We start from the raw sequence: 16,058 nt of genomic DNA, 5'->3' as shown, positions 1-16,058 counted from the left end.
GGCATTTTGGCTATAAGGCTGTCCACCAGCTTTGCGCAAGGCCAGTGCTTTTTAAGAAACAATGTGTATGTGCAACAAAAGGGTATCAAGAGTACAAAGGAACACAAGAAGGTACTTACTGATCCACCTAAAGGTATCTAGCCCAGTCTCCTGTCCACAAGACTGGCCAGAGGGTCTCTGGGTCAAAACAGCCATCCTTTGTGCCAAAGCACAAAGTGTGGCAGCTGAGATAGTCAAACTCCCAGAAGACATATCAGAGAGCAGCAGTATCGTTCTGTTTTAAATGTGGCTTTTTAACTCATGTAGTTGTATCTGTTAAACCTGCAACTGATTCTTACACTTGTTGGCAATAGGAAGAGTGAGGACAAGTAACTTTTGATTCCTCCCCAGTTCATAAGGTGGCACAGCAATGTTCTCACATGTATTACCTACTGCTACACCCTCTGAAGCAGATGCCATAGGAAAGGATCATCAATGCTTCCCAATGCTTGGCGAGCACTTTTTGAGGGCTTGGTGTGCAGTGATGTTATTCATGTATGGAGTATATACACATTATAAGGACCATAGAATCACAAAGGTTGGAACAGACCTCTAAGGTCATCCACTCCAACCATTCACCTATTACCAATATTTCCCACTAAACCACGTCCCTCTGTACAACATCTGAACACTTCTTGAACACTTACAGGGATGGTGACTCCACCACCTCACTGGGCAGCTTGTTCCAGCTTCTGTCTTGGAGAAGTAATATTTCCTAATGTCCAACCTGAATCTCCCTTGGCACAACTTGAGGCCATTCCCTCTAGTCCTATCACTAGTTACATGGAGAAGGGGTTGACTCCCACCTCACCCTTCCCTTTACCCTTCAGGTAGCTGCAGAGATTTTACATTGACACATATAATAAATACATATAGTAAATCATTTCCTGGGTAGTGTCATATATCAGATTTCAGCATGGACCTTCCTGAAAAGGTCTTTCAGAGCTGGAACAGTGGAGGCAGCTTTAGACCAAACCAAAGTAAGCATGTGATATTATGTGATGTAAAGTGCTTTTTGTATACTTTTTCTAACAACTGTTGCACCTTCCCAGAAGACCAGCCAGTGATTAAATTCAATTTTAGAACTCATCAGGAATGAAAGCAGATGAATTTAAAAGCTCAAATTTCCTTTAGATTGGCAGGTAGCATAAAAACATGGAAAGTACGTATTTTGATAACTTATCTCAGGAGGAAGCAGAAAGAAGTCACACTATACACTAATGACAGTGATGAAAAATGAGTGGCTTTGAATCTTACATGCCATTCAGCAGTAACAAAGCCAAGAAGTAAAGCTAAGAAGGAGTAAAATGCCAAAGAGAAATGCTTTCCTTTCCCCCCAGGCTCACCTGTACCACTGTGTAATTTCACAAAATCTTTTAAAATATATTTTTTTTAACAATGAGGGGGAGGGAGGGGATGAAGCCTTTTCTTTGCAGAGCATGGAAAGACAATTTACTTTGGTGTCTACAGAGCGCATGGTCTAGGAACCATTGGGCTTGCTCTTTCTATATGGCATTAGAGACTTTCATGAACCTACAACCAGTGCTGAGAGATCCAGACAACAAATGCAGTTCTACAAAGACTTTAATCCACTTATTTAGAACTGTGGAGGTGAGAGGATGAAAAAAATAAAATAAATTAAAAACAAAGCATCGTCCTACAGAGTTACCTTTCATTTACACTTAGGTTGGCTATGTATCGCAACGTACCAACAGGCTTAAAGCGAGTGTGGTGGGCTGTGAAGAGGATGGTCATAATCCCTCTATACTGGCTATGATAAGTATTGTTTTAAGAAGAAACCACAGTGGATTTACTGCAGATTCTACTTTCTGTATGAAGAGAAATGCGAATGAACTTTTGAAGTGCAAGAATGCAGCTCATAGACAAACAGGCAGTGAGGCAGCAGTGAGGTCATCCATCCTGACCCCTATAACACAAGCCAGAGGATTGCATCTCCTATCTCTTGTGTCAACTTCAAATTCTGGCTGAAGGAAAATAAACTTCTCCATTCCAGAAATTCAATGAATTGCGGTCTGATATCAGGAAGAAGATCTCTAGAAACTGACAGCAAATTAGGATCCAATAAATTAACTCTCCTGTCTGTTTGCTGCAGGCTGGCGCTTTGCAGGCTGGATGCTGGGAGCATCTCCTGTCACTTCTGACCTATGGCTGAGTGACATATCTGTTCTGCGAGATCTGCTCCTTTGGAGTTGCACTTGGCACTCCAAAGCCAAGAGAATCACCGGTGCTAAGCTGCCAGAAGATAGAGGTGAAAAAGAATAGTGCAGGGGATGAAAGGGAACTGTGAGACTTCCTGAAAGGAAAAAGGATTTCTCTGGAGTTTATTTCTGTATGCAGAAAGTTGCTCAAGAAAATCTAATTGAGCAGAAGGGTCACTAGGTTTGTTCAGTGACACACAATGACAGATATGGAAACACCTCTGATGGACACATTCGGTCCTATGTTGAAGGATAAACATTTATCCCTAAAACGTTTAACTAAATTATCATCCATTCAGAGGAAACGAGCACTCCCAGATCCAGTGACCACAACTAAAACACGGAGTACCGTTGTTTAGACAAATATTTATCCTTCTATCATGAATATGTGTGGAAAAACAGAAAACAAAACCGAGCCCCCACCAAACCCCCACCACTCTGCACAGCAGTGCACAGTCTCTGGGGCCTGAGCCTGCGGCACTTACATACTTAAATAATTTTATGGATGTTCACAATGCCACTTAACTCAAAAGTGTTTTTCTCATGCTGTGTAACAGCCATGCAGCAGGTCTCTAAACAGGCGGACATGCAGGCATAACAGCAGCCCACTCCTCCAGAACTTCTTGCTGCTGTGTGAGCAAACTTCAGGTAACCCTGTAAAAATCAGGATTCCTTCCATGGACCAAGCAAGGGAAATTTTGGCAATGAAACAGCTATCAGTAGCACTGCTTGGCTCCAAACACCATGAAAGACCATATCAGTGATCACCTGTGTTTTCTTTCCCCGAGAAATTTCAGATTGGCTATTTGTGAGATCTAACTTAACTCAGCTAAGTTAAACAAAAACATTGGTATTCATGCCAAAGCAATCGTAGAATCATAGAATCACTGAATCACTCAGATTGGAAAAGACCTCAAAGATCATCAAGTCCAACCTCAGTCTAACCATAGTACCCGAACTCTAACAACCCTCTGCTAAATCATATCTCTGAGCACCACATCCAAATGGCTCTTAAACACATCCAGGGATGGTGACTCAACCACCTCCCTGGGGAGCCTATTCCAGTGCTTAACTACCCTTTCTGTAAAACAGTGTTTCCTAATGTCCAACCTAAATTTACTGTGGCACAACTTGAGGCCATTTCCCCTCGTCCTGTCACCAGTGAGAAGAGACCAACCCTACTCTCGCTGTAAGCACCTTTCAGATATTGGAAGAGAGCAATAACATCTCCCCAGGCTAAACAGTCCCAGTTCCTCCAGTTCCTTCAGTTGTTCCTGATAGGATTAAATAGGTAAACACAAAATAGATCAATTTTAAGAAGTACAAAGGATAAAAGCAAGAAGTGAAAGCTATTCACCATTTTGACGTGAGCATGCTGCCTGCCCCTCTCTAGACCACATGCATGCCCAGGACCTAGTCTAAGAAACCTGTATATTCCTGAATGCTGATCTGCTGAAGGATTGTGGTTTGGTACTTCAGCAGTAACCATATAATTAACCCTCTGGTCAACCGTATTATAAGCTGTTTTTCACCTGCTCCAGAGCTGAAGTACATTCTTCCACAAACACACCAGCATTTCTGCCAGCATACCTTCGTCAGCTGAAGGCTTTTTCTTCATTGCCTGAAATAATGTGAATACTTTCTTTTTTCTTTTTGTTAATCCCAGAGCAACCAAACCAGTTGTCCTTAGGCAGGAAACATAAAGAAGACAAGACACTTCTGCCATCCAACAAGCTTGCCAAGATCAATCTCAAGCTTCCTATCAAAGCAACTGCACAGTGACATGGAAAAGCAGTGCATGTTGCCTTCAGCGTGTTCTACAGGAGATGCCCTGAGCTACAAATACAGCTGTTTTTAGCAGCAGAGCTGATCCCATGGTGCTCATCAGGAATGTGAAGCCTCCAGGCAGCTGTGGGATCTCCTCAGGAGGAACGGCGATGATTAACCAAACTGTAATTGCAAATGGCTGTTTGGTTAGAGTTCAGTGCCTGTGGACCAATGATTTGCTTTATGTGACATTTGAAGTTTGAGGTATGTTTATAAAATTATACCTCTCGCTCTCAAATTTACATGCCTAAAAAGAGATATAATTGAATTTCAGTAATGAGTTTGTCAGAATGTTTGCTTTAATTTTTTTCTTACAGTCAGCTGTTATACACTACGAGGGTGCCCAAAAGATACTTTTAATGACTTTGACTGTGAAAATAGTAAGTTGAAAGTCTGAACCTATGTGAATTTTTGAGCTTTGCATGTGTAGGTGCAAAGACTCATATCCATAAGCACTCCCAGTGGTGGAAATGGAGCTTGGAAAGAAACTGCATACTTTGGTTTCCTAATCAAGAAATACTTTGTAGTTTCAGCAATTGAGGGAGTCTTCCGATTTTATTTCTAACCAGTTTCTGCATGCTTAATAACCATCTTCTATCCAAAACCTTCAGCAAAGGAGAGGTCTAATGAAGCTTCATTTGGCTGGACCGTGCTGCCTTTGAAGCTTATATGTAAAAATTCAGCATTCACTCCCTCCTTCGGTCATACTGATTTTGCTTCTATTTTTAAATACATTGCATGTTTAAGCAATCCAATCTTTGCTTGCCCTTTTATTTTCTTAAACGTTGACATCAGTTTTTAAACTGTCCATTGTGTAAATTCTTGCTTGTCTTTTAAAACAGATGAAGTGGATGAATTTAACCATTTTCCCTAGAATGGATCAGTATATGCTGAAACGATGAAATATTTAATAAGGATATCTCCTTCATTAGGGACTAGTTCTGCATTCTCTGCTAAGAACAGCATTTACAAAAATGATGCTATTCACACTCTTGTCAATGGGACAGCTCACAAGGGTAAAGAGTGCATTGTTTGACCTGATCTCTGTTCATTGATGCCTATACAAACTCCATTACACAACTTAAGAAAAAACATACAGATGGAGAGATCAAAGCAATTTAGCAACATTATGTGCAAATTAATACAACTCTCTGGAAACAATAGAGCCCTCTGGATCATCAACTCATCCTTATTTTGTGAAATGTGATGATCTCCAACTGCTAAACCTACAGCAGCAGATATATGTATATATATATATTTGCAAATAATAAATTGTATAAACATAGTATTTTCACTACTGGATAAATTACCTACAGACACATTATTATTTTTAGTATATGTATAATATATATTAAAAACATGCCACAAATGAATTATTTCAGTTCACAGTTATATCACCTTAGCCCCATGCTGTAGCTTGTTTTCCTGATGAACTGACCTGGAGCAATCTTTACGTCATTGCTTGTCATATACATACATGAACGGTTGCATTAGTAGGTTTTACTCTTATTAATACATTGTTTTTCCTGTCTCACATTTTCTTTTCAATTATTTATTTATTTATTTATGGCCAGTCTGTACTCGGGTCTCAGTGGATGAGTAGCCTTTACTTCCTCCTCCTTAGTCAGAACTACCTTTTTCCATCTCTTTGATACTCCTTATTTTACCAGACTCTTCAGCAAAGGACCTGGCTGTGCTCCAGTATTTTTACCACTGATACTAACCCTGGTTTTTGGTGCTTAGAGGAGGCCCCTTCCACTGACACAACACAGCCCAGCTTCTCTGTGGGCAGGGAATGGTTCTTCTATTTCTTCACTTCTGCTAAGGACCCACGCAAGCTATGAGCCCGCAGGACACTGCTCTTCTCAGTCACATAACCTGCTGCAGCAGCAGCTCCCAGTTGGCACCTGGACACAAAAGCACTTGCGTAGCAGTTCCTTCTGACTACAGTGAGCACTCTCCTGTGCAAATATTTAATGACCTGTGAGAAACCACACTGAAAAAATGCTGAAGGACCTGACTGTCCAGATTAAGGGGACCAGGGGGAATCCACGAACAAAAATCAGGAAGGAGGGTTACTCTAAAAGAAAAGCAAAAAGTGGTAGCAGCTACCACAAAATGTTGATTTTTGGCTGTGCCTAAGGAATACTGATGATTAGTGGCTTAGTTGGAAGTTATATATTGTAAATACTGAATTGAAGGGATCAGGTCTTATTTAGCTTCTATCCAACACTTTGTAACTAAGCTGCAACTTCTACTACATGAGGCATGAAATCAATTAAAGAAGAATGTTTATGCTCCAGCAGATTTGTAACTGCACTGCTTAAAGTTCAGATGCCTTGTGTTTTAATATGTCTTTGTTAATTTTCCAGTCTGAATCTTGTATTAATTAAAAATGTTTAAATGTATCTCTTTCCAAAATCATGTGGTCTTCCTGGTTCTTCCTGTGAGCAGCGCCTGTACTGGTCTGAATCTTATCATGTTACAAGCATACAACATACAATTCAATAGTATGTCTATTTGCACTGACAAAACTAACAAGACTCTGGCTGTTATGATCTTCAGCAGGTCAATCACTGCGTAGGAAATAGGCCATCTATTCTGATATGGTTTGGAACTGGAAGACTTGTGAAGAGGAAGCTGCTCTGACAAAGCAGGTACGAGGCTGCTTGATGCTAGTGGAAGAAGTAAGTCTTCTCCTTTCCCTGCCCCTTGCCATTCAGCAGCCCATCCCTGATAAACTAACAGTCACTGTAGATGAGAGATCTCACAGCATAGGTGAGCAATAGGAAGTTAAAGGGTACTGTGTAGCTCTCTGCAGTCTCCAGTTTCCACTGTGCTGCCAATAATGTACCCCAGTGAATAAGAAGGCCAAAAGGTCGCAAACACTGCAGTTATTAATTTGAGGTGGCTAGGAAGGATACTATGACACCAAGCCAATGTATGCTGGCTTGACATGTTTATGATGTCACATCCTAAGGCTTTAATTTCAACTCCAGACTGATGAAAAATAATGAACCCCGCATTCTAACACAAAATGTTAACTGTGTCATTGTGGGCTTTCATCTTAGCTTGTTCAGTGCATGGAAACATACTCCATCCAGTGGCAAAACTGCTCTACCTTTGTTCTCAGCAAGGCCTGGATTTTAATCAGAAGTCCAATAAAAAGTCACAAGTGATATTAAGCCCATGAATTGCAGTGTTGGTGTTTGTTTTTTGTTTTTAATTTCAAATTAAAAATATAAATCAAATATCAGTCAATTAACATCAATTCTGCAGAGCAATACTTCAGATTTCTAGGGAGGACTGTGCCAGAGGCATGCACTAAAGCCGTATGATAGATCAGCAGTAGGAAGGCGCTTCTTTTCTATTCAATAGGATACAGAGCTCAGCACTTGCATTCTATTTCATTTCCTTCCCCACTTTTGTTTTCTGAATATAAATACTACAAATAGTCCAAACCTATGGCCCCATTCTTTTCTGCCTCTCCACCTTGATAGTTACTCTCTGTTAAACACTTGCTATGTGTACACCTACAGGGGCTGTACGTGTTTCATGCCTGCAGCACCTTTTCCAAAGCTCTTCTCATGACAAGAAGAGGATATTCTGTCACACTACAAGCTGTTTTTCTTAGACAAAATCACCCTTGTGGGCTTTTTTTTCCCCCCTTACCATAGCAGAAAACACCAGTTCTAGCACCAGTTCCCCTTGGGTCTCACCACATGACTCGTGGCAAAGCAGACCTTAATCCCTCAGCATGCAAGCCATCCTTTCCAAGGAAGTGACAGGTACTAAGAAATACTAAGATGAAATTATTTAAATGATAACAATTGTGTTGAAATTTCCATGCATATAATAGAAGTTCAACTTCATAATCCACATTTAATCACATTGAAAACACCTATCTGTGTGACCCATAGACTGACATGATGTCTGTTACACCACAGATAGATCACCCCTTCATGTCTCTGGTCTCCTGAAACTCAAGATCTCTACACGGAATCTGATAGACTGCACAAGTGGCAAATCATTTGACACATGGACATTCCTCATGAGTATCAGATTGCGTTGCTTCCAATAACCATAGCACTGTGGAACTGCTAACCACAATCCTGTACCATGTAACACAAGCCCATCACAAAAAGTGTATTTTATCAGTTTAATAAGCTGTAATAAGTTTAATAATGTTTTCTTTTTTTGCATAAACGATAACGTTTGAAAAAATTAAAATTAAATACCTAATGTGTTTAGCATAAGTATGCACAAGTTGTTTTTACTTCTAAAAAGCTCATGAACAGCTGCGTGAATAAAAGCTTATATCACCTGTGATACATATCTGGCAAAGTTAATGACTTAATGAGCAGGAAAGCACAACTGTTACTATCCCAGTTGTGTGAATGGCCCAAGCTGGCGCAATGGCAGACAGCAAGTTTGTCCTACTTCCTGACTGCAGACTTATTCATCAGACTTATCCATCAGCTGCACTCAAAACTGAAATGTGGGATCTCTTAAAAATACTCTCAACATACAGGAAGTTTCTAATGGACAACTGGGAATTCTGTTATGGCAGAATAAACTTGAAAAGGAGTGTATCTGGTGAACATGTTAATCTTATCAGACTCCTAATTTCCTGTCTTTATCTCAAAATATTTTAATCTCCTCCAGAGTTTATGAATTATAAATAGGTACAAAACAGTAATTATATTGTAGTTAAATATTTATACTCTTACTGTGTTTTTTTCAGTAGTTTTGTAGAAAAATCATTACATCAAAATTTAAAAGTGTAAACCATTGGGTAACAGATGATAGATGAGAGGGAAGGGAAGCATGAAAAGCAGTTTACATTGTGGCCAGTATTACAATCTGGTAGAACTGTGCCCCAGTTCATGATGAAGATCCTTTTGCTGCCTCAATACTGAATCACAGCAACTGAGATCAAACATTCAAGAGCCTGCACCCCATGGGGATGAGGTTCCTGCTTACTCATGTTCTTCACCTGCTGGATGCGCATGTACAAGAAGGGAAAAGTGAAATCAAACTTGTGTGCACAGAGTTGCTCACCTTCACATGTCTACCAGAGTAGAGCCATAATCAGAGCACAGAACCGGGGAGCAGAAATCCCAGATTCTCCACTCATCAGACATATTCTTTCCACTGCCTTCTTCAGGAGGGTGGAAGACTGAATGATGCCCCAGTAACTCTTAGTTTGGTTACAAAACAGAGAAGAAAGACAAGTGTGAAAGGGTAGAGAGGGGCAGGCCTACTTAAAGCAGTAAGTAGAATGAAGGGGAGAATACTGCCCATTTCTTTTTAAAAGGAATCTACTCAAAAAACTTAGCATGTTGTTATCAGATCTGACTCCTGCACCTACTCCTGGGTACACAGATTTCCAACTATGTGAGAATTACAATCAGTAAATTGCACAATGAAGCCACTTATTTCAGTCGACAAATTCAACAGACTTTCTGTTGCCTTTAGGACACTTCTGTACCTAATTGACCACTTTTCAGAAAAGGAAGGCAAATATTGGAGTTACTTAGTGTGGAGTATGTTCATTTTGAAGTATCAATAATATTTGCAAGGTGGAAATGAGAAGCGGGTCAAGTTAATGAAACTACTGAGTAGGAAAATTTAGAGGGTCTAAGCAGGCAATGTGGATTTGATTAGTGGACTGTTCAGTGGATGAGAAAGTGGCTGTGGGATCATACCCAGAGAGTGGTGGTCAATGGCTCAATGTCCAAATAATCAGTAACAAGTGGTGTCCCTCAGGGGTCAGTACTGGAATCCCTGTTATTTAATATCTTCATCAGCTACATCAACGATGGGATTGAGTGAGCCTCAGCAAGTTTACGGATGACACAAAGCTGTGTGGTGCTGTTGAAAAGCTCAAGGGAGGGGATGCCATCCAGAGAGACCTAGACAGATTTGAGCAGTGGGGCCCAGGAGAGCCTCATGAGCTTCATTAGGTGCAAGGTCTTGCACCTGGGCCACAGCAACACCCACTATCAATGCAAGCTGGGGGATGTAAGGATACAGCACAGCCCTGCCAAAAAGGACTTGGGGGTAGAGGTGGATGGGAAGCTGGACATTAGCATCAGTGTGCCCTCACAGCCCAGAAAGCCAACAATAAAAGAAAGAAGGGGACAGACTCATTAGTAGGATCCATTATGTTAGGAGAAGGAGAGATGATTTCAAACTAAAAGAGGGGAATTTCAGATAGGATGTAAGGAAGAAGTTTTTTACAGTGATGGTAATGAAACACTGGAACATGTTATCCAAAGATGTGGTAGATGCTCCACCTATGGAGGCATTCAGAATCAGGCTGGGCCAGGCTCCGGGCATCCTGATCTAGCTGTAGATGTTCCTGTTCATTTTAGGGGTGTTGGACTAAATGACCTTTAAGAGTCCTTTCCATCCCATTCCATCTATGATAAAACTCAGTTTACACCATGAGGAACTAAGCTGAGAAGAGAACAGTGAGTGGAAGCAATGGGGTAAAGAGTAGCTGTGTCTACTCTTCACTATTTGTGTTAGACACCCTCCACTAGGATGGGATTTCCATTGTACAGCAGCTGTACAAAACTGGAAGGAAACAGGCTGCAAAAGAATGCCTCCTTATGGATGATTTGAAGCTGTAATTCCACAAATGGGATCAGCCAAATGCTATGCATCTCTATTGTAGATGATAAAATCTTGTTCTGAACATTGGCATGAAATACGTTTCATAAAGAACTGGAATCCTCATCAGCAGCATATCCAGGCTGCGTGACCAGGAAAAGGTTTCTTGGCCAGCTATAAAACGTGTCTTGAGTACTGTAGCAGCTTCAAAAGGCAGGAAAAGTCATACACACAAGGTTCAAGGAACTGCTAGGAGTTATTTGTGGGGAAAAAAAGATGAAAAAGAGCGAGGAAGATGCTCATGTAACAGAACAGAGAGGAAAGTATTTTGCACAGAATGGTCGGATGGAGTGAACACCCCTGGTATTGTCCCAGAAGTTGGTTTTCTGGAAAGCACACTCAGTTATTCTATAAATCCCCAAACACAAAGAAACTCATCTAGACATTGCATGAAGTTTGGCACCGGGGAAAGACAAACTTCACAGCTTATGAAACTGGCTGACAGTTTCTAGGCAGAAAATAATGGGCTTGGGGAACACTAATTCTGTGGCAACCACAGCTCCATGTCCTTCCCACCATTCCCACCCATAAGAGGAGATCTCAGAAACAAGTGGATGTCAATAATGTAGCACTCCCCTTGAAAACAGACTGCCTCCAAGACAAAAAGTTTAAGCACTGAGGAAAAAAAAGCTTTTCAGCTTGTCAGAAAAGCCCACTTTTGAGACAAGACTTCCTTCCCTAAACAAAAAGGTACCTGAACAATGGGTTCCAATGCAACATGTGCAGACAGCGTGGTCACAGTGCTCTGCAGCGGATTCAGGCTCTTGAGTTCTGCTCCAACTCTGGGCTCCCGCCCACATCTGCTCTGGCAGGAGTGCTCTGCTCGTCATCTGCACGCAGAGTCCAAACTAGCTGCATTTCAGCACCAGCCAGAGAGCTCCTTTATGTGCCAGGACTTGATAATGCTCACATGATGAGCAATGCGTGCTTTGGGCTGATCATGAATGAACTGGAAAGGACTCAGAAGTCCTGCATCCTACCAAGGCAAGGCTGACTTCCTTGGTAAAGATGCAGGCAGTACTGTACAACTGGAGACTAAGGGGCGATCAGTGAGCTTCTCAGCCTTATAAACCAGCTCTCCTTTGATTATACCTAACATAAAACCCTCAGGACTATTATCCATACATTTTGCAAGGAAGAATAGCAACTGAGCCATGCATTGGAATTTCTTTGCATAGCAACAGATGAAATTGTCCCACTCCTTTTGTATTTGATTTTATCACACGTTGCATTGCTCCAAACTGCCACATCCTGCAAGCAGAGCGAGCAGCTCACACTTGCTGGCTCTGGGAGCTGAACTAACCCCACGCTTGAGTCATGAGTAGGAAACAATTTTGTTGTTCTCTGGGGTGAAGAATGGAAAGGAAAAGGCACACGTTGATTCACGCATTATGGTGCTGATCCACCCTTTCTAGAGAAGTGGAGGCAAACAATCCCTCTGCTGCACTTCACATGGAAAACTACATCTGTCTTTGGACTGTTACTATACAGCAGAGGATACTCCTCCCACAGCATCTGGAGCAGAGGCAAACAGTGCTGAACAGGCATAGCCCTGATTTCCAGAGACCCCGGGTGAGGCTCCAGCTCTGCACAATGCTGGCCCGAGCTGATCGAATCACTGAGGCAAACAGCATTGGCCATTGCTGAGGATCAGTACGTGGAGGCAGCAGGAGCGTCAGAGTTGGCGTCAGTACAGCTTTGTACAAATGAAGAAACTCGGTTCAGTAGTCAAACATTATCAGAATCGGGCACTTGTCAGAAAAAAATAACCACAACAGTTTGGAGAACAGCACGAAGGAGCCCTTCGTTTGTGATAACATTTCTACATACAAATCTATCGCCTGTGTGCTCATCTGACATTTGCCCGCATTCCTTCTCTGCTGGACCTATTTCAACGAGCGGAAAGAAAACACTTCAGAATACGTCGGGTACTGCAGCTGAGAACAGCTTCTGAACTGAGGTCAGTCAGCACGAAACAAACAGCCCTCCGGTCTGAACTGCTGAGATCCTGCCCCTCTGGGGGCTGTTTGCTGCACTACTTTAATAGAATTCATTCCCACAGCAATTACAAAAGTAATTGTCCTCGGCTGCTGCTGTCAGGACCAGACTAACACCCGGCCTTGGAGTATAAAACTCTGCGGTCATTTTATTGCCTGCATCCCTCAGCGAAATGACCGTCTTCCCTTGCTTTCCCACTTACCCCCAGTCATTATCTCTTTTTTTCCCGTCACTGACGCTGCAGCGGAGTCGCGCTGCTCAGGAGCTGCTTCCAGCAGCGGGGTCAGGCTCGGGGGATGCCGAGTGCCGGGGGCGGCAGCGAAAGCGACATTCTGCATCCAGAAAGCGCCGCTGCCGAGCCCTCCCCCCGCGGGAGAGAAGCCGACAGGTACGCACCGTCAGCGCCCTGCAGGCTGCCGGCTGCCGATGCCGTGCGGAGGGACGGAGCAGCACGGACCCCACCGAGTCTCCCACCCCCGCCCCGCAACTTTTCCCTTCGCGCCCCATGGAGAGCCCCGTACTCACCGCTCTCCCCATCCTCCTCGTCCACCTCTTCGTCCACCTCTTCGTCCCCCTCCCCCTCCTCTTCCAGATCCAGGAGCACGTCGGGGTTGTCCGCCTGCATCGCTCCGTACCCCCCTCCCGCCGCCGCCCCGAGCGCTCCCCTTCTGCCCCGGGAGCCCCGCACGGAGCCAGGCGGCGGCGCGGCCCCGGCTACGGGGCGGGGCGGGGCGGCGGGGGCGGCTCGGCACCTGACTTGCGGAATAAAACTCTATAATCCAGAGATGGGTTATAAAGCAAGTATGTTTATTCCAGCGCCGGGTGTAAGGGGGATAGCTCCTCCAAACTTGCACCCCGACTTGTAAAATCGTGACACAGATATAGGTACATCTAATACATAGTCAATGATTTCTCGGAATTCTAATACATAGTCAATGATTTCTCGGAATTCTAATACATAGTCAATAGTTCTTTAGCATGCAGACCCCCTCTTGTCTTTAGCATGCAGACCCCTTCTTGTTCTTATCAGGGGGATGCAACTCCTCTTCTGGTATTTACAATATCTATTCTCCTCCTTGCCTGATGTCGTCCATGAAGTCTCACTCCTTATCTGCATCCTCCCTGCTCTCCCAGGCCCCTTGTTTCCTTTACTTGTTACCTTTAAGTTTCCTTTACTTATTTCTATTAACTACCTATAAGTTTCCTTTACTTGTTTCTATAAACTACCTTTAACTATCCCCCTTTTAGCCTTTTAGCCCCCCTTTATTCCGAATTCCAACAGCGCATCTGTTTCCTGCTTCACTGTTCACACCTTCCCGACGGCGCTGGGCGGGATCGGCCCTTCCATGCCCAGTGCCCGAAGCCGTTCCGCTGTGGGAAGGCTTTGTGTGTCACCGCTGCGCTCCTGTTTGGCTCCAGCCCTAAGTTGCCCCGAGTGAGGTTCAGGTTTGGTATTAATAAAATTTCTTCTCAGAAGGAGTGATAATGCATTGGAATGAGCTGCCCAGGGGAGTGAAGGACTCACCGTCACTGGATGTGTTCCAGAACCAAGCAAACTTGTCACTGAGTGTCATGGATAGTGGGCATGGTGGTACTGGGTTGGGATTGGTGAGTCACTGAACTCAACATTGCTTGATACTTCTTAACACTGAGGCCCATGCATGTGGAAAAAAATGGAGCATAAATCAATGTGTATTAGCAGAGTTAGTTGGAGAAGGTTGTGGAAGTTGGAAGAGGAAGGCTCAAGGACTGCATAGGATGAAATGCCCACCTCTAGTGCATTATGGACATATTCAACCTGCAGACGTGAGGTTATCCTCATCCCCATCATGGTCTGCAGATACAATATAGAATTCTTCAGCATGCCCTGCTCATTTTGGTCACCGTCAGAGAAAGAGAAGACAAACATCTTCCTATACCTGCACTGTGCAATATGAAGCTGTTCTCTTTCCCTGTGGGCCCTCCCCAGGTGGTTTCTCTTGTAGGATCTTCTTTCATAAGTGATGGGTGGAGAGCAGGGTCTGTGACAGAAGACACAGCTTGTCTTAGAACTGATGTGGGATTTAGCACTCAGATACATGGTAAAGACACCACTGTTGTATCAATTACATGCCTACTATTTTTGTATTTCATGAATAGAAATGGAATTTAAGGCTGCAAGATGCATAAAGATGCACAGAAAAAAGGAACATTTCAAAACCAGGCTACAAGGTGAATTTTTAACTCAGCCCTGCCAAATATACAGGTAGAGTGCAAAGCATCTCCCAGCAGCTACAGAACATAAAGATGGTGCAGGTTTCACCCAGCTCTCAGTCCATGGTGCTGCATTTCATAGACAGCTCTAAGGCAGAGCATTGCTGTTATTGGGAAGGACAATGGGAGCAGTGTGCCTGACATTTCCATACAAGTTTTTGCAAACACAGAGCTGTTTGTTTCTCTTTTTAAACTTCATAACCAATGCGAATATTTCCATGTGTCCTTCTGGCAAAGTCTCAGTGCTTCAGAAACTTGTTTTTGATACTCCTGAAAAATAGGGATATATATATATATATATAGGAAAAAAAGAAAAGCAAATGAAGAGGAAAAAGCAACAGCACCACCCTGCTGCCACCTCCTTGCCAATCGTATAACAACCAAAGATTGCTCAGAGAGATGCACTTACAAAACCTCCAGCCAACTAATAGGTTTGTTCCAAAAGTGAGCAGAAATGAAGGAAAATAGGATAAAGCACGTTGTTCTTCTTTTGCCTTTGGTTCAAGGATGGCTCTTTTCAGTTTTGTTGAAAAAGAATGGGGAGAACAATAAGAATGCTTTAACATTCCTGATAGTGAGATACAGAACTGGAGTCTGTGGAGCCAGTGGAAAAATCGCTTCCACAAGTGATGGTTTGTCTCATGGCAACTGTCCAAACAAGGTCAGGAGGGACTTGGAGAGATTGTTCAGCCCAGTGATGACAAAACCTTGGCACAGCCACCAGGTCTGTAACTGACAGATTTGGTCTGGCACCGGGACCTCTGAGTCACAATGGCAATAAATTTGGCACTAAGCACCAAAAATACATCCTTGGTCCCCAGGCCAGTCTGAATGCATGCAAACATCTGGTGACAAATACTTGCCGTCACGCTCTGCACAGTCCCGGTGAGGATCCTGTAACAGCCTCAGACGAGCTGTTACCAGGGTTTCACTCCTGTCCATACTCTGCCAAAGTCCTTTTGCTGCAGTTGAAGCTCTTTTCTTTTTTCCTTCTCCCAGCATCCATCAAGAACAGCTGGTTGTTGTCCTCCTAGTGATAACATA

At 43.1% G+C, this 16,058-nt stretch overlaps 1 protein-coding gene and 1 long non-coding RNA gene across 4 annotated transcripts in view; one reads left to right on the top strand and one right to left on the bottom strand.

Annotated features, from left to right (window-relative positions):
- LOC107309827 (uncharacterized) overlaps window positions 1-6,741 on the top strand; it is a 58,809-nt gene extending 52,068 nt beyond the window's left edge. The window contains exon 3 of one of the 2 annotated variants that reach the window (XR_014942235.1): window positions 6,651-6,741. This is a non-coding gene — a long non-coding RNA (uncharacterized LOC107309827). Of the gene's footprint in view, window positions 1-3,924; window positions 4,064-6,650 lie in introns of those variants that run through there. The other variant, XR_014942231.1, reaches the window with a different exon arrangement.
- The window catches only part of ANO6 (anoctamin 6), a 63,409-nt gene extending 49,936 nt beyond the window's left edge, over window positions 1-13,473 (bottom strand). The window contains exon 1 of one of the 2 annotated variants that reach the window (XM_015854917.3): window positions 13,287-13,473. In XM_015854917.3, the coding sequence (XP_015710403.1) occupies window positions 13,287-13,386 (100 nt within the window). In that variant the 5' untranslated portion in view covers window positions 13,387-13,473. The remainder of the gene's footprint in view (window positions 1-13,286) is intronic. The other variant, XM_085536435.1, reaches the window with a different exon arrangement.
- Window positions 13,474-16,058: the final 2,585 nt, after the last annotated feature.

The sequence above is a fragment of the Coturnix japonica genome, chromosome 1 (assembly GCF_054131305.1).
Source record: "Coturnix japonica strain WE chromosome 1, WE-NBRP24, whole genome shotgun sequence".
In the NCBI taxonomy this organism is placed as follows: domain Eukaryota; kingdom Metazoa; phylum Chordata; class Aves; order Galliformes; family Phasianidae; genus Coturnix; species Coturnix japonica.
Note: the sequence above shows the minus strand (reverse complement) of the source record. Positions and strands in the feature narration are given on the sequence as shown.